At 39.1% G+C, this 26,742-nt stretch overlaps 1 protein-coding gene across 1 annotated transcript in view; it reads left to right on the top strand.

Moving 5' to 3' along the window:
* LOC103519944 (long-chain fatty acid transport protein 4-like) overlaps positions 1 to 26,742 on the top strand; it is a 57,309-nt gene that overhangs the window by 25,067 nt on the left and 5,500 nt on the right. The window contains exons 5-9 of the mRNA XM_026831233.1: positions 19,432 to 19,669; positions 20,153 to 20,390; positions 20,905 to 21,081; positions 21,650 to 21,869; positions 22,633 to 22,744. Coding sequence (XP_026687034.1) covers positions 19,432 to 19,669; positions 20,153 to 20,390; positions 20,905 to 21,081; positions 21,650 to 21,869; positions 22,633 to 22,744 — 985 coding nt within the window. The remainder of the gene's footprint in view (positions 1 to 19,431; positions 19,670 to 20,152; positions 20,391 to 20,904; positions 21,082 to 21,649; positions 21,870 to 22,632; positions 22,745 to 26,742) is intronic.

Here is a 26,742-nt window from a genome sequence, read left to right as displayed (position 1 = left end):
AGGTACCTACGTAAGCATATGGTCTTACGTCCCGAAAGTGAAGAGGTCTTGTCGTCCCGAAAGTGAAGAGGTCTTATCGTCCCGAAAGTGAAGAGGTCTTAGCGTCCCGAAAGTGAAGAGGTCTTATCGTCCCGAAAGTGAAGAGGTCTTACGTCCCGAAAGTGAAGAGGTCTTACGTCCCGAAGGTGAAGAGGTCTTATCGTCCCGAATCGGTAGGTAGATAATAGATACCTACCTATTATTCAATCTAAATTCCAATGACTCCATAATATCTCATTTTGCAAAATAATAATACCTATTATAGCTAAGGATGAGCTAACCACTCAGAGGTAACACACAAAGTCACACAGTAACTTAGCTTTAACTTAAAGGCTTTAGGTCAGACACAGACACGTTTCACATGTTTTACGTGTAGGTACCTCAAGTTTAAAATTAGGTATCCACAGTATCATTTTCCCTATTTAGTACCAATCCGCGAACATAATCGCGAAATCCGCGAACATAATCGCGAAATCCGCGAACAAAATCGCGAAATCCGCGAATATAACATGTCATAGCTACTCATTTTCCTCACGAGGCTGAGTAGGCCCCGCAACAGCCAGTCACGGAATCAATCATTTGCATGATACAAATTTCCTGACCCCGCCGGGAATCGAACCCGGGCCTCCCGCGTGCAAGGCGAGCGCAGTGACCACTACGCCATGGGAGCTGACATAGGTATATTATATGCTACTTGGTGATGGTATATTATGGTACTAGGTAAAATAAGTCCTACACTTGACATACTCTCCGAAATCTATTCAACCTCTTACCTACGGTTATTCAGCAATTCTCTTTGAAACCTACATATTAGTGGAGATGACAAACCTCCTTTATAAGGCCAGAGAGACCGATATTAGTGGAGATGACAAAACTTCTTTATTGAAGCAGCAATTCAGTCAGTCAGCAGAGCGACGCACTGAACGTATCAGTTTCCAATAGTTGCGCGTGGTCAGTACCCGGATGGGTGACCATCTGACCAATCGCGTGCTGCTTTTCCGGCCTCTCTCAGGATAGATGACGTTATAAGTAGGAGGGTAGCTTGTCGCCAAACGAAGGGTAAAACCCACGTCACTACTTTGGTATTTACCTATAGAGTGACGTTAAACGCCTTTAAAAAAGTCCAGTTTCTGAAACCTACATATATTTGCTTTTATGTAGTCGACACTCAAGTACCTACTCGAGAGAAAGGGAGAGAAAGGTATACTTCTCAGACTGTATAGGTAATTTATTTTGGTGTTGGTAGGTGCGTCCTTGTCACATTTGACAGTCTCTAGCTCTTACCCTTCTTAGTAATTATCTCATTTAATTGTACCTCAATTCAAACCCCGCCTCTAACTTTCCTAATAGGTATCTATGACCTGTGAGGTAGGTACCTACATAACTACAACCTACCTATGTTTAAACAAGATACCAATCTGCATTTTGCTTGGATATTGACGTATTATAAAGGATGAAAGATTCAGGATTAGAGAGACCTCCACCAATATTAGTGGAGATGAACAAACTCCTTTATTTTTGTTTACAGACAGACAGAAGGACAGACAGACACACGGACCAATGGCTGAAACTTTGGATTTAGGCTCTAGGGACCTCAAAACGTGTGTTGGCACTAAAATCTAACCATCAAAAATTTGACCCGATTACATTACTTTCCTTCCTATAGGATAAGGAAAGTAAAAAGATATTTTGTTTACAGACAGACAGAAGGACAGACAGACACACGGACCAATGGCTGAAACTTTGGATTTAGGCTCTAGGGACCTCAAATTCTCAAAACGTGTGTTGGCACTAAAATCTAACCATCGAAAATTTGACCCGATTACATTACTTTCCTTCCTATAGGATAAGGAAAGTAATATTAGTGGAGATGACAAACCTCCTTTATAAGGCCAGAGAGACCGATATTAGTGGAGATGACAAAACTTCTTTATTGAAGCAGCAATTTAGTCAGTCAGCAGAGCGACACATACAACGCATCAGTTTCCAATAGTTGCGCGTGGTCAGTACCCGGATGGGTGACCATCTGACCAATCACATGCTGCTTTTCCGGCCTCTCCCAGGCTAGATGATGTTAATACTCGTATCAGTAGGAGGGTAGCTTGTCGCCAAACGAAGGGTAAAACCCACGTCACTACTTTGGTATTTACCTATAGAGTGACGTTAAACGCCTTTAAAAAAGTCCAGTTTCTCTAGGATCCTACCCATAGATCTGTTGCCAAACTATTAAATTTATTGGTAATAAAATATATACCTAAGGTACCTACGTAAGCATATGGAATGCGGCAGTGTACCCATGCCAAAAGCTCAGTTGAAGAGCTGACCACAGGCTAGGCTAGTAATTATTCATTGTAGGTACTTATAGTTGTACATATTTAGGTATGATTTTTGTGTTTTACTTTATAGTAGTATTTGTAAAGGTTAGGTTCAAGTCGGCACCTAACATACTTGTTTGTTCCTTCTGACTGTATTCCATAGTGAACATAAGCAATAATAGAAGACAATAGTTTTGGTTCCCCACATGCTTACTTGGTCCTTTATTCCACATTGAACATGAGCGTTGTATTCGACTAAGGCAGGATGAAGCGCCTTTATCTTTGAGGGGTAAAAATTGATTAAATGGACACCTGATAGTGTTTTCAATCGATTTTACACTCTGATATCGAATTTCCATCTGTAGGTAGGTATTATGATTACTCAACAACTTAATACCCTACATCCTACATTACCTATTCATTATGTAAAATCCCAAGTTTAATATTTATTTAATCCTAAATTTAATGTGTTCAAACACCAGAGTTTACGTACGTAGGTACACATCATAAAAAATAAATACCATTTAGGTAACAAAACATATATACCTACTTATGAACATCATATTTGGGGGGGAAATGATGAATTTTATAGATAGGCAACACATCCATACCATACAGTCTGCAGTTAGTGATTTATGTACCATGAAAGTTATAATCTCACAGTAATCACAAGTAACTTATGAACGTTTGTCGTTTGTGCGATGTGCAATAATTACCTATGCTTCAGTTGAGACTGCACTGACAGTTAAAAAATAAAGTTCCATATCATCCTCGTAATAGTATTTGTAAAGGTTAGGTTCAAGTCGGCACCTAACATACTTGTTTGTTCCTTCTGACTGTATTCCATAGTGAACATAAGCAATAAGAGAAGACAATAGTTTTGGTTCCCCACATGCTTACTTGGTCCTTTATTCCACATTGAACATGAGCTAAATAGAACAATAGTTTTTAAATACCTACCCAGGCTGGGCACTGGACATGTCCATTTTCATTTAGAATAAAATTGAACTAACTACCAGGTCGTTATGTAATCGGGATTAATTTTATTGCTCTACTTATTTCCTGTTTTGGAGTAATCTCAGTATATTAGTGTGACAATGGCTTTTCTTCAACTTGTCTCATAAAAAGATTGTTTGAATGCTTTTATCATCTCATAAAAGAATGTTAAATGCTAGATGTTTCTTATTGGAATCAAGAATAATCAGAATAATAATTCATATTTTATTCAGCGAAAATGTTTCCCTTGCCTATTTATGTATGAGAGTAGTACCAACAATTTTAATCCGTTTGAAGCCTTGTGGAAATCTGATAATGAAAATGCAGTAGCTAATCTGGTAAAACAGGATTTTAAGATTTATTACTTTTAACTATGTATTATGGAGCTGACATAGGTATATTATATGCTACTTGGTGATGGTATATTATGGTACTAGGTAAAATAAGTCCTACACTTGACATACTCTCCGAAATCTATTCAACCTCTCACCTACGGTTATTCAGCAATTCTCTTTGAAACCTTTTCTTTTGAAATTTCCCCATATTTCGTCGTATATTAATTAGTTATTGTTTGTTTAATTTAGGGGAACAGGTGACCCTTTCCCATAAATTTCTAGTTTGTAAATGAAGTTTTACTTTGTGTCCTCGTTATTTTACAAACTCTCCCTAAGTCCACAACTTATGTAGGTAGGTACGTAAGTTGTGAATTGTTTCAAACTCTCAGCAATCTTCACCCTAAAACAACCTTATTTGGACCAATGGAAAAAAAACTATGAACTGGGAAAATCGACTTTCCACCTTTCCAGTCTCAACTTAGCTGTATAAATGATGGAGGTACCTATCTGGGATTTGTCTGGGATCTTCTACTGGGATTTGTTTTTCCCCTTCTTAACTGGTTTGTTTGGACCATCCGCTTTCTTCCTACCGAAACCTGCTCGGGTGTCCTGTATATCTATTTGCCAAGACTTCTACTCTACCGTGAGTTCCGAGATACATCACGCTATCTTGATTCTTGATTACCAACACCGTGATTAGGTACTTAGGTAGTATAGGTATTACCCAATAGTCAGTTGAGAAGTTTCTGAAATGAATATACAAAGAACGCCTGATAAATCGGTACGCGACGCAACGTGGCATGCATTTTCGTAAACACGAGGGAATTTTTTGATGGGAATTTCATACCGAAAAAAATCCCCCTTGTAATCTATTTCAATCAAAACGCATTTTACAAAAAGATAAACAACTTCCCCCACCCAACTTGCATCTTGCAACTTGCATTTTGCATGTTGCACGGGGGAACTCTCTCCTGCAAATTTTGCAACCTCGGTCTCGGATCTCCCTTCCTCTTATCACCTTATCACCAAAACTGGTTGATTTAACTTTTTAAATCTGTTAGTTACTGAGAGTGAGAGTTCCTTGTGATAACAGCTCGTGATATTTTTTTACTGTCGTTTACTCGTTTATTTTTGTATTCGGAATTTCGGATCAAGAGGTTATCATAATAGTTACTGACCTCTATACGTTGCACGTGGTTGGTATCCGGATGGGTGACCATCTGGGCAATCCTAGCTGCTGGCTTCTCCCGGCCCTTTTCAGGCTGGATGAGATGAATTCGAGTAGGCGCGGTGGGTAGCTTGTCACCGAATGGAGGGGACAGTGCCATTAAAGTTAAATTCATTAAAAAAATGCCCGCTTTCAAGCTCTTTCCTTCCTTTTCCTCAATTTTCCTCTCTCCTCATGTTAACCTCCTTTCGATAAGGAGAACCAAAAGGCAGATATTGTGCAGAACTTCAAAGGTTCTCCTTATCAAGTTGACCCACAGAACTTATATATATAATGACTGCTGAAACCCTCCAAGAGATTAACCTCCTTTGTAAAGGCATGGCTGTTTTTCAACCTGTACCTATGCTTAACAGCCCTAAATAGAAGGTACTTGGTTTATTGACTATATTTGGTTCCTCAGTTAACTGTCTTCTCACTGATTCGTATTGTTAATGTACCTACAGTAAAATAACATGGTAGCAGCTAGGCTAGGCTATTAATAAGACAACTTACTTATTCTTATTCCTATGGTACGTGTTCAATCACAGACGTAAAGTACTTACTGCAAGTAGCAATAGAATAATTCCATACTGTTTGAGCAGGGATTTTACAACTACGCATCTTTGAATATCCTTCCCTTTCCTATGCTGGCAGTATTTATACACTATTCTATTCTATCCTTATACACTTATACTCCTTATCATATATTTTCTACGAACTCCGAGATGAGTGTACGTTTTTGAAGATGGTTTTTTCCTTAAAAAATCTGCCAGGATTTTTCCAGTCCCCCATCTTTTATTTATATATAAATTCCAATTGAGATATGTATTTTACTTTCTTTATGTGTCATACCACCTGCCTATTTACCACAGCGTTCGCTTGGTAAATGGACGGGCGTGGTTTGTTGGGCAGATCATATCTTGAAAGTCTTGTAAAGGCGTTGATACTTGGGATAATTTTACATTATCAAATAGGTAATCCATTGATATGTATATAAAAACAATATTTCATCTTATTTTTATATTTCATTTTATACATTTATATTATTTTTCTGTTTATATTTAATTAGTTTATTGACGTTCGCGCTACCATTAGTCTTGCCTCCTACTCTCCAACAAAGTGATGTCCAATTTTGCATTACGCCCCTTGCTCAGTCTTCATATATCTGAGGTCATCCAAAGATCTGTAGAAGAGAACAGTTGGTCTGTTTAGTCCGGGAGAGAAAGTTTCTCATCTCAAGTAGGTACATATTATATTTTATGCTTAGAATGGACTCTGACTCTCCGTCTGGTTGACTAGTTTTGTGCTACTTCCACGCCAGGTTCAAATTTTGCTACTTGCTTCTTAAGGTAGACTGTGCAGTCTGTACCTACATGGGTTGTACTCGTTACTTGAGAGTTTTTCTTGAATATGCTAGACTCTGCTAGAGCGTAACAGATTAGGTGAAAATCTCAGCATTACCTCCCTCGGTGGTGTAGTGGTCAAGACGCTCGTCTGGTAATCAGGAGGGCGTGGGATCAATCCCGGTCGTGGCGAGGTATAGAATTTCATCCTCAACATTGTTTGAGGAGTTGAACAGACAAAAGTAGTAGCCTTCTGCGACTGCGCGCTACTGAAAGTCGCGCGACTACCTTTCAACACTACGGGCCTAAATCGATCATAGTGTGAGTGTGTGAGGGCTGCTTAATAGTAAGGTAATGGCTAGCAAAGTACTTACCTATACGCGAGAAAAAAATCTCTAGAATCGTTTATCTATAAGCAAACTTCTCAAGACATACGCTTGAAAATCCAGTCAGTTTTTTGCATACTTGATTGTATATTCTGGTAATACAAGTTATTCTAGTAGAACGCGTTAGAATCTTTAAATTGTGTCTAGGTAGATATGGATACTTGCTCAGAATACCTACCTATACCCATGGAGGTATAAGGTAATATTAGAGGTACTTACCTAGAATCTAGTACCTAGTACCTACCTATCTAGTACCTACAGACCTACACTACCTACTTCTACCTGTGTAGATACCTAGTCAGAACAATCTGGTTTTTAGATGTCAAATCATACTATTTGTTGCAAATGAGCTGTGCCAAATTGCTAATAATGTGAAAGCGATTTCCAGTTCTCATTAACAATCGGATTTTCGAGAATTGATTTGGTTTGGTTCTGTTTTTCCTATATAAATCGATTGTCTTCATCAAATCATCACCGAATTAGAATAGGTATATTGGTCGGAGATTTTGCTCGTAATCACTTGTGGTCTCTCTTGAACCTCTTTTTCTTTCTCCATATTTCACGGGATAACTGGATACATACAGTTAGGCTGTGTCCACACATAGTCCACGGCCTTCGATGTCGATTGACGAGGGGACTTTATGTTGTCGAGGCAGTGTGGACGGTTTTAGTCGACATCGATCGACGGCCATCGACTATGTGCGGACACAATTTTATGTTTATCAGAGCTACATATGGCTCGTCCTAAACCGCAGGAATAGAACATTAAATTTGTTATCTTCATGGTATCTAACTAGTGTTGACTCCAGAATCCAGATTTATCCTGGGACCCGTGAAGTGTGAGTCAATTAATCAATTATTCAAATCCCAATTCGGTGCCTACCTTCGGATTTTTGCTTCTTTATGAGATTATTTATCATTTGAGCATAATGCTTAGAAGGAGATTTGAGTTTGGCAATGCTACTGATCATGATGGGGTTATGGTTTGTTTAGGGTTACCTTAGTACAGGGTTATTAAATACCTACTGATATAACAGTGTTTTCTTTCCTTATCCTATAGGAAGGAAAGTAATGCAATTATTCAAAAATATGGCACCTACTAGTGGTTAAGTGAAACGTAGGTTAATTATGCAGAAGTCATGTCCGTGGAAAAGAAAAGCTCATTTTTGTATTTAACCTAATCCTATAATAACACTAATCACTGCTCTAATTGTGAAAACTCCTTCTTGTGTTTAACCTAAGCCTATAATAACACTGGTCACTGCTCGTTTGTGCCAGTTCCTTTGGTAGCAATATTCCATGGACATGTCTTCTGCACAAGTACCAAATGTAGAACTCACGTGGGAAAAAGGTACTTCCAGAGCAATATTAAGCCTTTCACTTAGTTAAACCCTAAAATATCTGTATTTAACAAGCCATTTAAGAAGTTCCTATGGCAATAGAGATTTCTTGTGGTCCCTCAAAGGCTTGTTCAGGCCCAAAATTTAATGCAAACATTTTAGAGCCTAGCATTTCAATCTAAGCACATGGAGAATATATTCCACAAAGTAGCTCTGTGGAATGTTTCCAGGACTGGGTCTGTAAACCAGTGTAATCTCCTGTGAATCATCACAAAACTGCCAACTAGGTCAAGCAAAGAGACTGATATAGTGATAAATAAGCATAAAAGGCAGGAGAAATATCAAATGAATTGTAACACAATACCTATAGAACTGTGAGTTATATTTTATTTTGCTGTTGATTCATTTCCAAGTTTTTCAGTCTTATGTAACCTAAAAGGGAAGTATTTGCCTTGCAAATGTGGTTATTTGACAAGTTTTGTGCTACTTCCACGCCAGGTTCAAATTTTGCTACTTGCTTCTTAAGGTAGACTGTGCAGTCTGTACCTACATGGGTGTATTCGTTACTGGAGAGTTTTTCTTGAATATGCTAGACTCTGCTAGAGCGTAACAGATCAGGTGAAAATCTCAGCATTACCTCCCTCGGTGGTGTAGTGGTCAAGACGCTCGTCTGGTAATCGGGAGGGCGTGGGATCAATCCCGGTCGTGGCGAGGTATAGAATTTCATCCTCAACATTGTTTGAGGAGTTGAACAGACAAAAGTAGTAGGCTTCTGCGACAGCGCGCTACTGAAAGTCGCGCGACTACCTTTCAACACTACGGGCTTAAATCGATCATAGTGTGAGTGTGTGAGGGCTGCTTAATAGTAAGGTAATGGCTAGCAAAGTACTTACCTACCTATATGCGAGAAAAAAATCTCTAGAAACGTTTATCCATAAGCAAACTTCTCAAGACATACGCTTGAAGATCCAGTCAGTTTTTTGCATACTTGATTGTATATTCTGGTAATACAAGTTATTCTAGTATCTAGTAGAACGCGTTAGAATCTTTAAATTGTGTCTAGGTAGGTATGGATACTTGCTCAGAATACCTACCTATACCCATGGAGGTATAAGTTAATATTAGAGGTACTTACCTAGAATATCTAGTACCTACAGACCTACACTACCTACTTCTACCTGTAGATACCTAGTCAGAACAATCTGGTTTTTAGATTCTGAATCGTACTATTTGTTGCAAATGAGCTGTGCCAAATTGCTAATTATGTGAAAGCGATTTCCAGTTCTCACTAACAATCGGATTTTCGAGAATTGATTTGGTTTGGTTCTGTTTTTCCTATGAATCGATTGTCTTCATCAAATCATCACCGAATTAGAATATTGGTCGGAGATTTTGCTCGTAATCACTTGGTCTCTCCTGAACCTCTTTTTCTTTCTCCATATTTCACGGGATAACTGGATACGTACAGTTAGGCTGTGTCCACACATAGTCCACGGCCATCGATGTCGATTGACGAGGGGAATTTATGTTGTCGAGCAGTGTGGACGGTTTCAGTCGACATCGATCGACGGCCATCGACTATATGTAGACACAATTTTATGTTCATCAGAGCTAGGTACATATAGTAGCCATTTTCGTCCTTAACAGCAGGAATAGAACATTAAATTTGTAATGTTCATGGTATCTAACTAGTGTCTAATGTGCAAGGATAAGTTTGATGGGGTAATAATATCCGTCGGAACTCCAGGCTATTTCCTACGCTAATATTTGACCGGTTTGTTTCAACATAGCTGCTGTCCTGCCGACAGAATTTACTGGGTGACCTTGGTGAATGATGACACTTGAAGTTTAAGCATTCCATGGTCCCCTATCTGAGTGTTCAAGGAACCACCTCTTAAGCTTTGTCCACACATAGTCGATCTCGTCGATCGATGAGGTGAATCTATGTTGTCGAGGCAGTGTACGGTTTCGTCGACGTCGACCATGTGTGGACACGGCTTTGTCTATAGCCCAGTATACAAGCTAAACGTCTCCTAACCTGGTCTTTCCACAGATCATTGTGTAGGCGATATGCGCGCAAATTTCACTCGTGCAGAACTGAAATTATCCACCCTCAGGCTAGGTAGCTTGGAGGGTAGCGCGCCTGCCTTGTGAGCGCTAGATTCGTATAATCTTAACCCAACTTTGTGGGCTGTTTGCCCCTACACCTAAGCCTCAGATTGGGCTCAATAAATTGTAAGCGCTATTAGGACGTTGGTTCGCTTATCGCTCGGGGCGAACTTGATCCTAAACAAATAGGGTTCGTTGTCGGAAAGGCTGACTTTCACCTATCCTGTCCTCCTTCCCTGTTAGATTTCGGGACGATAACACCTCGCACACACCTAATGATCTGTCGAAAGTCCAGATTAGACGATCAAGTTTGGAGACATGCCGTGTGTAGCTGGCTTAAGGTTGGTACGAGCTTAACGTCGATATTGACCGATTTGGAGAGATACTAAGAACTTTAAACCGTCTTAAACCGTACGTTCTCAAATCAGCTGAAGTGATTTCAGAAAACAAGTCTTCTTGTATTTTTTTCCTCCTATTCTCAATTTAATTACCTATTATTTTGTTAATAATTTCAATTGGACGCTTAATTATTTGTTAAAGCATGTTCGCTTCGGCGCGGTACCGCCTTATTTTCTTGATTTGATGTAAAACAAAGAGTATTTTTTATTAATAAATATTTATTAGAGTGTACAGATTTTTTTTTTTTTTTTTACATTATTACAAGGACACCTGAGAAAATATCGATGTCCGTCGTATTAATATTAATAGTTAATTATTCGTATTCATAAATAATCAATGAAGCGATAAAATAAAAAATGATGAGGTATCTATATGTATATTCTGATCTATTTTAATCCGTTTGAAGCCTTGTGGAAATCTGATAATGAAAATGCAGTAGCTAATCTGGTAAAACAGGATTTTAAGATTTATTACTTACTTACCTGTGTATTACCTACTAATAATATCCGTCGGAACTCCAGGCTATTTCCTACGCTAATATTTGACCGGTTTGTTTCAACATAGCTGCTGTCCTGCCGACAGAATCTACTGGGTGACCTTGGTGAATGATGACACTTGAAGTTTAAGCATTCCATGGTCCTCCATCTGAGTGTTCAAGGAACCACCTCTTAAGCTGTGTCCACACATAGTCGATCGACGAGGTGAAGCTATGCTGTCGAAGTCGACTATGTATGGACACAGCTTTATAAACCTCAGAGTGGACCCAATAAGTTGTAAGCGCTAGGACGTTCGTTTCATTCCCGCTCGGGGCGAACTTTATCCTAAACAGATATGTTTCGTTGTCGGAACGGCTCGCTTTCCCCTATCCCGTCCTCCTCTCTTCGATTTCGGTACGATAAGACCTCGTACTCACACAATGATCTGTCGAAAGACCAGATCGGAAGATCAAGGTTGGAGTCATCTCGTGTGTAGCGGGCTTGAGATTGGTATTGACACTATTGACCGATTTGGAGAGATACTAAGAACTTTAAATCATCTTAAACCGTACGTTCTCAAATCAGCTGGAGTGAGCTCAGAGAACAAGTTTTCGAAATGACCTAAACCTAAGTCAATGTCTCGCTTCTCTTGTAAGCTGAGCAATGGTAGCAGAGTTATTTGATTACTCAGTAATTTTAATTACCTACGCACTTCATATGGGACTCGTAGTGATCTCTACATCAACACTGGAATACCTGCCAGAACTGAATTGCTGGAAAAAAATCTAGAGACTACAACATAGGTCTCCACCACACCCATTCAGACTGTCTGACAGACACAGGTCTGTCAGGCGGTCTGAGCGTGAGACGCGGGCACGTAGGGACTTAGGTAGGTACCTGTGTAATTGATGTAATTGTATGTAGGTAAGTAGGTATTCTTGTATTTTTTTTCCTCCTATTCTCAATTAAATTACCTATTATTTTGTTAATAATTTCAATTGGACGCTTAATTATTTGTTAAAGCATGTTCGCTTCGGCGCGGTACCGCCTTATTTTCTTGATTTCATGTAAAACAAAGAGTATTTTTTATTAATAAATATTTATTAGAGTGTACAGATTTTTTTTTTTTTACATTATTACAAGGACACCTGAGAAAATATCGATGTCCGTCGTATTAATATTAATAGTTAATTATTCGTATTCATAAATAATCAATGAAGCGATAAAATAAAAAATGATGAGGTATCTATATGTATATTCTGATCTATTTTAATCCGTTTGAAGCCTTGTGGAAATCTGATAATGAAAATGCAGTAGCTAATCTGGTAAAACAGGATTTTAAGATTTATTACTTACTTACCTGTGTATTACCTACAGATTTGATGTTTTTTTGGCATCTACACACGCATATATCTTTCGCTATATTCAACGTATGACAAGCCTGGTAACTACATGCTAACTTTAAGTTGTACAAAGTACTTGGAGGCACTTTATTTTAGTAGGTAACCTAGAACTTTTTAGCTACTCATACTTGTCTAGGTCAGAAGCAAGTAGCAAGTATTCAGCCTTGAAATCTCGGTATTTTAGGCTTGCTTGCACTAATGAAGTGTGTACCTACTTTATATGTTTTAACCCTTTATCGTTTGCTAATAGGAGAGTTGGGCACAGGGCTGTAGTGTATTATTATTAACAGTTTCATAGCCCAGAGCTATAGCATTTATTCACAAGAAATTGGAATCATGGAAAATAACCCAATAATGAAGTTCTTCTCTTCCAGCCCAAGTCTCCTAAAAATTGTGGCACTCAATTAATCTCATTTTACTACGGGATGCTATGGTTGAATATTGGATAAGTAGAGAGAGGAATAAGCTAGGGACTTTTTATTACCAATTTCAAGTTTATGACCCATAAATACATACTCGTATAGTTTGAGATATGTATCTACATCACATAGGTAGATATGTACCTAGGTAACTAGGTATACGTATCTATGTAGGTACGTACAGCTAGGTACATAGGTACCTTTGTAACGTACATACATTCACAAATACATATTACCTTGTTAAAATGCCATACGATATAGGTAATATTGAAGGGACAGCTGGAGATTGGAGATCGTTGGATTTTACGACGAAACTATCAGGGCGTGTGGTCAGAAAAATCATGGGGACACATCATTAGCTTTTTTACCCTGTGACCCTTTTTTGGGAGCCCATTTCTGGGAAAAAGTCGGAATGACGTCAAAGGTTTATCAATATTACGTTAAAACAGTTACCTTTAACCTTTGCGAAGTGCGAAATGTGAAGTGAGAAGATTTGTCTAAAACTGGAATAAAAAAGTTTCCCACTATTCCCCAGTAGCCCAGTACCCAATAGTCAGTTGAGAAGTTTCTGAAATGAATATACAAAGAACGCCTGATAAATCGGTACGCGACGCAACGTGGCATGCATTTTTGTAAACACGAGGGAATTTTTTGATGGGAATTTCATACCGAAAAAAATCCCTCTTGTAATATATTTCAATCAAAACGCATTTTACAAAAAGATAAACAACTTCCCCCACCCAACTTGCATCTTGCAATCTCGAAGCTTGCAATTTGCATCTTGCATGTTGCACGGGGTAGGGGAACTCTCTCAGCTCTCTTGCAAATTTTGCAATCTCGGTCTCGAATCGGGTTCTCCCTTCCTCTTATCACCTTATCACCAAAACTGGTTGATTTAACTTTTTAAATCTGTTAGTTACTGAGAGTTCCTTGTGATAATAGCTCGTGATATTTTTTACTGTCGTTTATTTTTGTATTCGGAATTTCGGATCAAGAGGCAATCATAACAGTTACTGACCTCTATCTAACCTCCTTTCGATAAGGAGAACCAAAAGGCAGATATTGTGCAGAACTTCAAAGGTTCTCCTTATCAAGTTGACCCACAGAACTTATGTATATATAATGACTGCTGAAACCCTCCAAGAGATTAACCTCCTTTTGTAAAGGCATGACTGTTTTTCAACCTGTACCTATGCTTAACAGCCCTAAATAGAAGGTACTTGGTTTATTGACTATATTTGGTTCCTCAGTTAACTCTCTTTTCACTGATTCGTATTGTTAATGTGCCTACAGTAAAATAACATGGTAGCAGCTATGATAGGCTATTAATAAGACAACTTATTCTTATTCCTATGGTACGTGTTCAATCACAGACGTAAAGTACTTACTGCAAGTAGCAATAGAATAATCCATACTGTTTGAGCAGGGATTTTACAACTACGCATCTTTGAATATCCTTCCCTTTCCTATGCTGGCAGTATTTAAACTACTATTCTATTCTATCCTTATACACGTATACTCCTTATCATATATTTTCTACGAACTCCGAGATGAGTGTACGTTTTTGAAGATGGTTTTTTTCCTTAGAAAATCTGCCAGGATTTTTCCAGGCCCCCATCTATTATTTATATATAAATTGAGATATGTATTTTACTTTCTTTATGTGTCATACCACCTGCCTATTTACCACAGCGCTCGCTTGGTAAATGGACGGGCGTGGTTGGTTGGGCAGATCATATCTTGAAAGTCTTGTAAAGGCGTTGATACTTAGGATAATTTTGCATTATCAAATAGGTAATCCATTGATATGTATATAAAAACAATATTTCATCTTATTTTTATGTTTCATTTTATCCATTTATATTATTTTTCTGTTTATAATTAATTAGTTTATTGACGTTCGCGCTACCATTCAAGTTTTGTCTAGTCTTGCCTCCTACTCTCCAACAAAGTGATATCCAATTTTGCATTACGCCCCTTGCTCAGTCTTCATACATCTGAGGTCATCCAAAGATCTGTATAGAAGAGAAGGTCTGTTTAGTCCGGGAGAGAAAGTTTCTCATCTCAAGTAAGTAGGTATATTTTATGCTTAGAATGGACTCTGACTCTCCCTCTAGTTGACAAGTTTTGTGCTACTTCCACGCCAGGTTCAAATTTTGCTACTTGCTTCTTAAGGTAGACTGTGCAGTCTGTACCTACATGGGTGTATTCGTTACTGGAGAGTTTTTCTTGAATATGCTAGACTCTGCTAGAGCGTAACAGATCAGGTGAAAATCTCAGCATTACCTCCCTCGGTGGTGTAGTGGTCAAGACGCTCGTCTGGTAATCGGGAGGGCGTGGGATCAATCCCGGTCGTGGCGAGGTATAGAATTTCATCCTCAACATTGTTTGAGGAGTTGAACAGACAAAAGTAGTAGGCTTCTGCGACAGCGCGCTACTGAAAGTCGCGCGACTACCTTTCAACACTACGGGCTTAAATCGATCATAGTGTGAGTGTGTGAGGGCTGCTTAATAGTAAGGTAATGGCTAGCAAAGTACTTACCTACCTATATGCGAGAAAAAAATCTCTAGAAACGTTTATCCATAAGCAAACTTCTCAAGACATACGCTTGAAGATCCAGTCAGTTTTTTGCATACTTGATTGTATATTCTGGTAATACAAGTTATTCTAGTATCTAGTAGAACGCGTTAGAATCTTTAAATTGTGTCTAGGTAGGTATGGATACTTGCTCAGAATACCTACCTATACCCATGGAGGTATAAGTTAATATTAGAGGTACTTACCTAGAATATCTAGTACCTACAGACCTACACTACCTACTTCTACCTGTAGATACCTAGTCAGAACAATCTGGTTTTTAGATGTCAAATCATACTATTTGTTGCAAATGAGCTGTGCCAAATTGCTAATTATGTGAAAGCGATTTCCAGTTCTCACTAACAATCGGATTTTCGAGAATTGATTTGGTTTGGTTCTGTTTTTCCTATGAATCGATTGTCTTCATCAAATCATCACCGAATTAGAATAGGTATATTGGTCGGAGATTTTGCTCGTAATCACTTGGTCTCTCCTGAACCTCTTTTTCTTTCTCCATATTTCACGGGATAACTGGATACGTACAGTTAGGCTGTGTCCACACATAGTCCACGGCCATCGATGTCGATTGACGAGGGGAATTTATGTTGTCGAGCAGTGTGGACGGTTTCAGTCGACATCGATCGACGGCCATCGACTATATGTAGACACAATTTTATGTTCATCAGAGCTAGGTACATATAGTAGCCATTTTCGTCCTTAACAGCAGGAATAGAACATTAAATTTGTAATGTTCATGGTATCTAACTAGTGTCTAATGTGCAAGGATAAGTTTGATGGGGTAATAATATCCGTCGGAACTCCAGGCTATTTCCTACGCTAATATTTGACCGGTTTGTTTCAACATAGCTGCTGTCCTGCCGACAGAATTTACTGGGTGACCTTGGTGAATGATGACACTTGAAGTTTAAGCATTCCATGGTCCCCTATCTGAGTGTTCAAGGAACCACCTCTTAAGCTTTGTCCACACATAGTCGATCTCGTCGATCGATGAGGTGAATCTATGTTGTCGAGGCAGTGTACGGTTTCGTCGACGTCGACCATGTGTGGACACGGCTTTGTCTATAGCCCAGTATACAAGCTAAACGTCTCCTAACCTGGTCTTTCCACAGATCATTGTGTAGGCGATATGCGCGCAAATTTCACTCGTGCAGAACTGAAATTATCCACCCTCAGGCTAGGTAGCTTGGAGGGTAGCGCGCCTGCCTTGTGAGCGCTAGATTCGTATAATCTTAACCCAACTTTGTGGGCTGTTTGCCCCTACACCTAAGCCTCAGATTGGGCTCAATAAATTGTAAGCGCTATTAGGACGTTGGTTCGCTTATCGCTCGGGGCGAACTTGATCCTAAACAAATAGGGTTCGTTGTCGGAAAGGCTGACTTTCACCTATCCTGTCCTCCTTCCCTGTTAGATTTCGGGACGATAACACCTCGCACACACCTAATGATCTGTCGAAAGTCCAGATTAGACGATCAAGTTTGGAGACATGCCGTGTGTAGCTGGCTTAAGGTTGGTACGAGCTTAACGTCGATATTGACCGATTTGGAGAGATACTAAGAACTTTAAACCGTCTTAAACCGTACGTTCTCAAATCAGCTGAAGTGATTTCAGAAAACAAGTCTTCTTGTATTTTTTTCCTCCTATTCTCAATTTGAATCATGGAAAATAACCCAATAATGAAGTTCTTCTCTTCCAGCCCAAGTCTCCTAAAAATTGTGGCACTCAATTAATCTTTTTTTTTACCTCAGTGTACTTATTTATTTATCAGAACACAATGGGGCTGTTTGGAAGAGACTGACAAGAAACGCTGACCCTATATAAATATGTAGGCAAAGGCTAGGAAGAAGAAGATAAGGACTTATAGACCTTATAGTATACTTATTTATTATTTATCTCATCTGCTGCCAGGTAACGCGAATATCGCCAACATCGACAACCAGCCCGGGGCCATTGGGTTCGTATCCCGTCTGATCCCCACCATCTATCCCATCTCCATCATTCGCGTCGATCCCGTCACCTCCGAACCAATCAGAAACAAGAAAGGCCTCTGTACACGCTGCGAGCCGGGAGAGCCGGGGGTGTTCATCGGGAAGATCGTGCCTTCGAATCCCGCCCGGGCGTATCTCGGCTATGTGAACGAGAAGGATTCCGCGAAGAAGATCGTCACGGACGTGTTCGAGATTGGCGACTCGGCTTTCCTTTCTGGTGAGTTGTGTGCGAAGTTAATTAATTATAATGTCGATTTTTAACTGATGGAATGATAATTTCAAAAGTTAGTTTAACCAAAAGTTTACCAACTTTAGAAATTATCCAACAAAAAGCTATGAGATCCCAACAAAAAGTTATGAGATCCCCCAAAAAACAACAAAAAGTTATGAGATCCCCCAAAAAATACCACTTATAACAAGAAAGGCCTGTGTTCACGCTGTGAGCCAGGGGTGTTCATCGGGAAGATCGTGCCTTCGAATCCCGCCCGGGCATATCTCGGCTATGTGAACGAGAAGGATTCCGCGAAGAAGATCTTCACGGATGTATTCGAAATTGGCGACTCGGCTTTCCTTTCTGGTGAGTTGTTTGAGAAGGTTATTTCTGCCATTTTACAGGCTGTAACTGTAAAATATTTTCCCCTGATATGTCAAAATATATAAAACAATATAATATAATATTGGTTAGACTGCGGGCATAAAGGGACTTTTCAGTCCTTTTCCAGTAAGATAAGCAAGGCTCCTATTTTAAGTAGATACATATAAACAACAAAATCTTACCTGTGCAGTTACTGGCACGGCCTAAATCTGTACCCCAGGCACGGTACAATACCTTGCCCCCTCGTAAAAAATCTGGGGGGTGAGAGCCTTTGACCCCCGGCCCCCCTAGTGTATCCGCCCATGAACACGGCTGGCTTTTATCTATTTTAACCTTGTGACTAATTTTTCTCCTTAACTTTTTCAGGCGATCTGCTGGTGATGGACAAGTGGGGCTATCTGTATTTCAAGGACAGGACCGGTGATACATTCCCAGCCTTGAAATCTCGGTATTTTAGGCTTGCTTGCACTAATGAAGTGTGTACCTACTTTATATGTTTTAACCCTTTATCGTTTGCTAAGAGGAGAGTTGGGCACAGGGCTGTAGTGTAGGTATTATTATTAACAGTTTCATAGCCCAGAGCTATAGCATTTATTTACAAGAAATTTACAGAATTAAACAAAAATTTGGTACAAAATAAAAGGGCTGTAATGATTTTAGGTACAGAGGCCGCACATAAAGTTTGATAATCAGGAGAGCGTGGTTTCGATCTCAGCCGATGTATGGAATTTTATCCTTAACTTTGTTTGAGAATTTGATCACAATAATGATAGTAGCGTACTCTTAGGGTGAAGGACTCTTTAGTCCTATTCGATCAGTATAACCAGTAAAAATTCATTTATAAAATTTACACCTATTTTGTACCAAATATAAAGGGACTCATGCTGGCAGTATCAACAGGGTATATTCTATTCTATTCTATAAATGACGGCTATTATTATGCCTAGGTATAATAATGAGTATATTTGTTTGAATTACAGGGCTCTACAAAGGTACCTGAGATTCCTGTGGGCTGCAAGACGGGTTGCCCAGAAGGATTTGACCATAGCTGACATATTCCGGGAACATGCCGTCAGGAGTCCCAACAAGGTTATCTTCATGTTTGAAAACACCGAGTGGACAGCTCAGCAAGTAAGTATTTTTGTTAGAGGTGTAAGTGTTTTTGTTAGACTTGTTGGCGACAAGCTAACCGTTTCCACATTAATCTCACCCAGCCTGAGTGGGGCTAGCAACACGTGATTGCTCAGATCGTCACCCAACCGGATACCAAGCACGTGTAATATTGTTGCAATGATCCCTTGGGAACTGTGCATCCAACGTGCTATTGCTTCTGGCTGGCCTTGAAGGTTATTCTCAGCAAGTAAATGATATAGGAAAAATCCACCCCAGAGATCTCGGTGTAGAAAATGCTTTAGATTTATAAAAACCTTCGACGCTGCCGGGAGTAGAAATATGGACTTCAATACACATTTTCTTTCATCCCAGGTGGAGGCCTACAGCAACCGAGTGGCCAACTTTTTCCTCGCCCAGGGCCTCAAGAAGGGGGACTCCGTGGCCCTTATGCTCGAGAACCGGCCCGAGTTCGTGTGCCTCTGGTTGGGCCTTAGTAAACTGGGCGTGATTACGGCCCTGATCAACCACAACCTGAGACAGAACTCACTTCTCCATTGTATTAACATAGCGGGTGTGTCTGCCTTCATTTATGGCGCGGAGTTGACTGATGGTAAGTTAACGAGCAATTCAGTGAACTCTAGAACTCATTCAGAAAGAAGGCCTCTATTGAAGCCCCCGATAGTAGAGCTCTGAAAAAAGGCCTTTAAGGGTCCTCGATAGTCAGTTGAGGCCCAAAAGTTCAATGGGTAAATGTTCTTTATGTGCTGACATTTCTGTCAAATTTCATCAAAATCGGACACACCGGAAAAAAGTTTTTATTTACCAACATGATCCTACTAAATAACAATTACCTAATTATTGTCTAATCTTGATTTAAGCTTTAGTGTAGCCCTGGACCTTAAGCCCGCCACTCACGATGAGTTCTATCGCATGCGATGATTGATCAGTCGAACTTATCGGATAGAAATTCCCCACTCACGATGAGTTCTAGATCGATCAGTCAATCGCATGCGATAAAACTCATCGTGAGTAACGGGCCTCAGTAAGTAAGACAAAATTCGTCCAAATTAATTCCTTGTATTCTTTTTCTCAGCTGTCCAAGAAATCAGCACCAGCCTGGGCTCGAACGTGAAACTGTTCTCCTGGAGTCCCGACACCGACAGCAGTTCCTCCCCTGTCCCTCGCTCCCAAGCCCTCTCCCCTCTCCTATCTGAAGTGCCTACCTCCCCTCCTTCCCTTTCCTACAGGGTGGGGGTCCAGGACAAGCTGATTTATATTTATACCTCAGGCACCACCGGATTGCCCAAAGCGGCCGTCATTTCTAACCACAGGTAAGTTTGGAGTCTGTCTCCTTGTCAAAGTGTTTTTTTATCTCAACTTTACTGGGCTAATAAATGAGTTCACAGAAATTATTTGAGTGATGTGTTTTTTATCCCAATTTTCCTGGACTAGTAAATGATTTCACAGAAATTAAAAGTGGTTCTTTCACTTCTTTTAAAATCACCTCATGTAATTTTTTGACACGTTCTTTATCAAGCCAGCCTTGTAAGCGCTAGGTCGCGGGTTCTATTCCCACCCGGGGCGAACGTTATCCTAAATAGATAGGATTCGTTCTCGGTACTTTCTCATATATTGTCCTCTTCCTCTCTTATATTTCAAGGTGATAAATGATAAATGGTTACAGTTAAGTTCTCTCCTTTAAACCCATCAGAAAAAAAGGTAATTTCAGTTTTATTTTACACCATTTGACACAAACTTCGTCAGATTTTCTGTAGAACCAATTTTAACATATTAAATTTAAAGTATTTTAACATAATTTATTCTTTCAACTTTATTTCGCCGCAGATATTACTTCCTGGGCGGAGCCATCGCGTACCAGATCGGGTTTCGAACCAAGGACCGCTTCTATACACCGCTACCTCTGTACCATACAGCGGGGGGCGCTATGTGTATTGGCCAGGCGCTTATATTCGGCTGCTGTGTTGTCATTAGGAAGAAATTCTCGGCCAGTAACTATTTCAGGTATGTGAAGTGTTAACAAATTCTCAAGGTGCGATTAGTGCAGTCGACTTAAGTTGATCTACGTATATGTACATTTGTACAATACATCGACTGGAACCCATATAAAGTAGTTAAGAAAGATCAAAGGATTTTGGTGTGATGATGTTGTTGTAGCGGCTCCAGTCCTTCAGTTGTAACCGAATGGTGATGGCAAAATAAAAATAGGATATCTTTTTTCTTGTCATACACAGGGGTGATGGCCTTTTATTGTTTAATTAGCTCGTCCTGAACGGCAGTCAACCATAGTGAGAACTTGTGCTTATTCTTTAAAAACAGAGAGAACCCTGAGAAAACTGCCAGCTAGCTAGACTGGTCAGGGTGCCGAACTGACCATACTTTATTGACATTAAGGCTGCCAAGGGCCGCACAGAAAAGCTTGGCGGGTCGCAGGTAATCATAGCTGGTTTAGACACTCTTTAAGGACATTAGTATCATAACTACTGCAAAGTGTGCAATGGAAAATGGAATAGCACTCAGATCCCAACGAATCACTTTAGTTAAGTAACATCTCGCGTGGTTGATATTTCAGTGACGTGTGCAAGTACAAGTGTACCGTGGGTCAGTACATAGGAGAGATGTGTCGCTATCTATTGTCCACCCCTGAGAAGCCCGAGGACAAAGCTCACAATGTTCGACTCATGTTTGGAAACGGGCTGAGACCTCAGATTTGGTCTGAATTTGTCGACAGATTCCGCATAGCTCAGATTGGAGAGTTCTATGGTGCCACTGAAGGTAAGTCCTTCCAATGGGTTGGTTTTAGTTTAATGTAAAGATGAGACCGGCGTGAACGAACTGGTATTCCAGAGTTAAAGAGCCTCAAAGGAGAGAGAGAGAAAAAATAATAAATAAATAAATAGATGACTGTTTCACCACCGTTTTTATTTAGTAGCAATGAAACAACTGCAACGCTGTGTTGTCTGTGTCGTAGCATGCCTATCCCGTAATATGCCTCTCATCAGATGGGCGAGAAGAGTCCAGTCGAGAAAGCCAGTCGAGTAACTGGGTTCTGGAAATCTGATATCAGGAAGCTCGACACTTTAATATAGCATTCCAACACCCTGAATCATGGATGTTTTGATATACACTTTTATTATCAGCTCTTGTGATGTCTATTTGTACCTAAGTATGTTCTGGCAATGCCACAAAAGAACCATCAGATAGGACTTTTTTTTACTTGGTATGTAATCAAATAAAAAATTACAAACATATTTCTATGAACACTTCGTTTTATAAACCAAGTGATCTGCTTGAAAATCTAAAAGATTGAGTTATAAAAAAAGAACTACTCTTTTCACTTTTCAGTGAACTACTCAGTCACTGAGTCAGATCCTACAACATGTAACTCACTGTTCAACTCCCTTGTAGAATATCCCCTGTTTATACTGCCAGAATGAGACTGAAAAGTCCCTTTACTCCCGCAGTCCCTTTACCTATAGGGAGTTAGGATCTGACTCATTGACTGAGAAGTTCATTTAAAAGAGGAGTTATTTTTTTCCAACTCACTCTTTAAAGATCCCTACGGGACACGAGGCAATTGAAGCAAACTCCCAGTATTTCCATGTGGCTGCTTGGGCAGTACCTGCCATCAAGACCATCACAATACTTGCCATGGGGAAAGTTGAAGGTAAGATTCATCTAAATATTACTACTGTTACAGATCTAAAATACTATTACAGAGCTAGACAGGTACACAACTCTGTATTTTTTGTCCCTCTTACTTTCTACACCACCTATTTATTTACCCTTGTAAAGAATTTCTATTCAAAGGTATAAATTATGTGCATGCACCTTTAGAAAGTACATTTGTTTCAAATGAGTAGAATGCAATGTTTTCAGGTCTGAACATGGTACTTACCTACCTATTCTTAAGTAAAGCCCCAATACAGACCTTCATATTACAAGATTTAAAATAATAGAGCTTAGGTATATAACCTACTCACTTACTTACCTAAGTGTAGGTCAAAAATAATGTAAGGATATCAAACAAAAAATAATCTTTCTTAGGTAAGTAAGTACGTAGGTATCCATAATTCCATATACCTACTTCAAGTTATTGTTGATTTATTTAGGCTAAAAAGGCCCGACTATACTGGATTCATTTACTACGTAGACACCTCCTACCTATTGGAAATAAGATGTATTTTTAGTATTTTCAGTTCGTAAACTAAGTATGTATTGGAAACGACTGTTAGTTCGTAAAAAAAATGCTGACATTGCATTATAATATTTTTTATTGGTTTGTGAGATTGTGAGTCAATGCTGAAACTGTGAAACTTCTAATTTTATGCTCGCTTTCAAAGTTTGAACCAATAAAAAAGTGCATCAGTAGAAAATGAATCCATTTGCATCTCTTCTCTCGAATCTCCCATAAGTTACTTCGCATCAGTCTCGTATTTAACCCTGCTAAACGCCTTGATTTACACTTCTTTCTTCGTTGTGTTATTTTTATTGCATTTTTATGTTGAGAATTTCAAATGGAAGATGGATTTTTTATAGCTTTATTTATAGCATCAGGGGTGGTTGTGACGAGATTTATTGTGGCGAGACTGTCTCATCATAGATTGATAATTTTATGATCAATTGGTGAGGTTTTTAGCCAGCTAACCCCATGATAAAATTACCAAGTACCTACCTAAGTAGTTACCTACTTGTTTGACAGAGAGTGTTGTACGATATTAACCTTGTGGCTTTCCTCTTCAAGCCTTGATTCCAATCCTGTGGGACTTAAATATGAGCCTTTAGGTACCTACATACCTAGCCCAAGGTTATAGGGCTTCAAGTTCGTCACAAGAATCAGCAAGTTAAACACTTTTTTCCTAGGTAGGTATTTCCCTACCCAATTATCAACAGATCTACCTCGCTAAAACCTCGTTGTCTTAGATAACATTTAGTTACCTATCTAAGTACTTACTTAAGTTAGTAAATATTATTTGAAAGTAAATATAAATACTTGTGGAAGTACGTACCTACTGACATAAAATATGTACTTCTTATTTACTTACTGTACTTATGTAAGTAAATGTAAGTACCTATGTACATACTTAGTTACATCCTCTCCAGAGAGTTCATTTCCACTTCCACTCGTCTGTCCTAATATTAAACGTCTACGGACTCTACGGATATGAGTACATAGAACAGAAAGAATTATTAGCAGCTTTGATTTATGTCGCGTACAATATGAACAGAAATAAAATAGTAAAATAATAATACAAATAAATAAAACCATTATTATATGAACAGAAATATGCCCCATCATTCACGTCTCTCACATAAATAATATCTGCTGGAATGACATCTTGTCTACAACAACTCTATGTTGGGGAAACATGCAGCTTCGGAATCCTTAACTGGTTTCCTAGAGATGACTGTGGGCAGAAATCTATGATGATTACAGAGATAAAAGTCAGAAATCTATGGCACAGAGATAGATGTTGTCTGACTTCTATCTGGACTTGTATTAATCCCATTTTATTAGGCAGCACAGTTAGATGACTTAGTGACATATAGTGTCTGCTTTTATTGAATAAGTATGTAATCCAGTTTGAATTGTTGGTAATTCAAGTGAACTTTTCATTGAGTTTGAGTTGTCCAAAAGCATACGAATTTTGTGGCTTACAAGAAAAGGACGCTGTTGGTGATGATTCAGTATTTAAGTAAGTATTTTAGATTAAAAAAATAATACCTATAGGTAATCAGAACACTTTAAAATCACTTCTTTCCTACATGACTACCTATCTACTCAAATATATGTCGGGGCATAATCCTCGTATACGAGATATAGGACGTAGGTACCACTATTGCGGATCTCATGACTAAGTACAAACCTACATACATATAAAGAGTAAAAGAGGTCCAAGAGTAAATAGGTAAGTACTTAGGGGGTTAAAAATTAAAATCTGATCACCGATTGTTCAAATACCCTGCAATCCGAGTCTGGCAATATCTTCTTCAATAATGTTGATACCCACGCAGACAAAAAACTGGAAAGAAAGGTCACTTCATGTAATGAAATAAAAACAATACCTCAAGTGCTCAAGTCCCATAAGTTACGTTAATCAGCCACACCATCAACATTTAGACTGGAGTTGTTGATGGGTCTAAAAATATACGGGAAAATAATCTACCCAAGTTTGTATATAATATAGGTACAGTCATGTGCAAAAAATTCGGGATAGATTGAATTTGAAACTTTTTCAATATCATTTTTATCACATTATCAACAATATTTCCATTGAAAAGAGAGCCAACTATAAAACCAAAGTGTCTTGAACAATATGAGCTTTTAGCCGATTTAGGTACCTAACCTACACTATTTTTTAAAAAAGGCTGTCAGAGTAAAAGAATAGACGCCCTACTTAGTAGAGCCAACTGGAAAATCTTGGACAGTACTTAGGTATCCTGAAGACACCAACATGAGCTTTTGGCTGATACCAAAAACATATTTTTACATTCAGAAATGGCTGTCAGGGGCAAGCTGGAATTTTAGCATTCGAGTGTTGGTACTTAAGTATCTCAGAAAGGTCAAACGGCTTAAGAAATCTCATAAGGAAATGACCGTAGAGGGAAACAATATGGCTCATATAATATGGCATGATATATGCGGCATGAGTTATGGCACTGAAATATGGCTAAGCCAAAGTTGGACCGTATGCCCATGTCATGCAGAGAGAAGCGCGGTTATAAATTAATTTTTTGGAAAGTTAGAAGTTTCGGATTTGGGTGCGGAGGTGTACTGTTTCTGGTTGGCATGGTGTAAATCATACATCATACAGCTTAATAGGATAAGTAAAGTTGTGTGATGTTCACACCATATTTTTTTCTTTTCTTATTTTTTTCTCTCTTCTCCTAACAGCTTTATATTCCCTGTTCCGTTTTACTCATGAAGTCATAACCTAGGAGCCTAGGACCTAAGGGATATCACTACCTTCCTAATAAATAAACGAGTATTCCTTTCTCTACCTACTCATCTCCTCTCTCCTGTTTCTTCTTTCCCTTCCTTCCCTCGCGTACTGCTTCTTCCCTTCTTCCTTCCTATCATATTCTCTTTCTTTCCTCCCTTTTCTTTCTTGCTATTTATCCCCTTTTTCATCCCAAGGGACATAAGTAAGAAAATATGATTTTCCATCTCTCTCTTTCCCTCCCCCCCTCCCTCTACCTCTCTCTCCCTCCCTCTCTTTCTCTTTCCCCCCTCTCTTTCTTTCCCTTTCACTCACTCATCCTCCTTTCCCTCTCTCTGTTTACTTACCTTATGTGCTTGTGTACCTACGCTACGCCTCAGTATGTAGGTAGCTACTTACATCTTAGATTCCGGTGAAAATTTATGTAAGTACATTTACTTAAGGCATTTTCGTTCTTCCTGTGGATATAACAGGCCCGAGGTCTTCTTTCTTCCCTTCTTCCCGCTTTTTTAGGATTTTCCTAAAACCCATGCTTACAAACTTACGCTTAAGTACGAAACTTTTCTTCTGAAATGTAAAAGTTACGTCTGACATATACATACCTAGGTACCTTAAGCCTGAAAGTGGTCCTTTTGAATACGTCGTTCCCCTAAATACCGCGCTGCCTAGGTGTTTTACTAGGAAAAGTAAAATCTGCCATAGGTACCTGAGCGTTCTACCAGAA

Source organism: Diaphorina citri, unplaced genomic scaffold (assembly GCF_000475195.1).
Source record: "Diaphorina citri unplaced genomic scaffold, Diaci psyllid genome assembly version 1.1 scaffold68, whole genome shotgun sequence".
Taxonomy (NCBI): Eukaryota; Metazoa; Arthropoda; class Insecta; order Hemiptera; family Psyllidae; genus Diaphorina; species Diaphorina citri.
The sequence above is the reverse complement of the archived record's forward strand: the minus strand, read 5'-3'. Positions and strand labels throughout refer to the sequence as shown.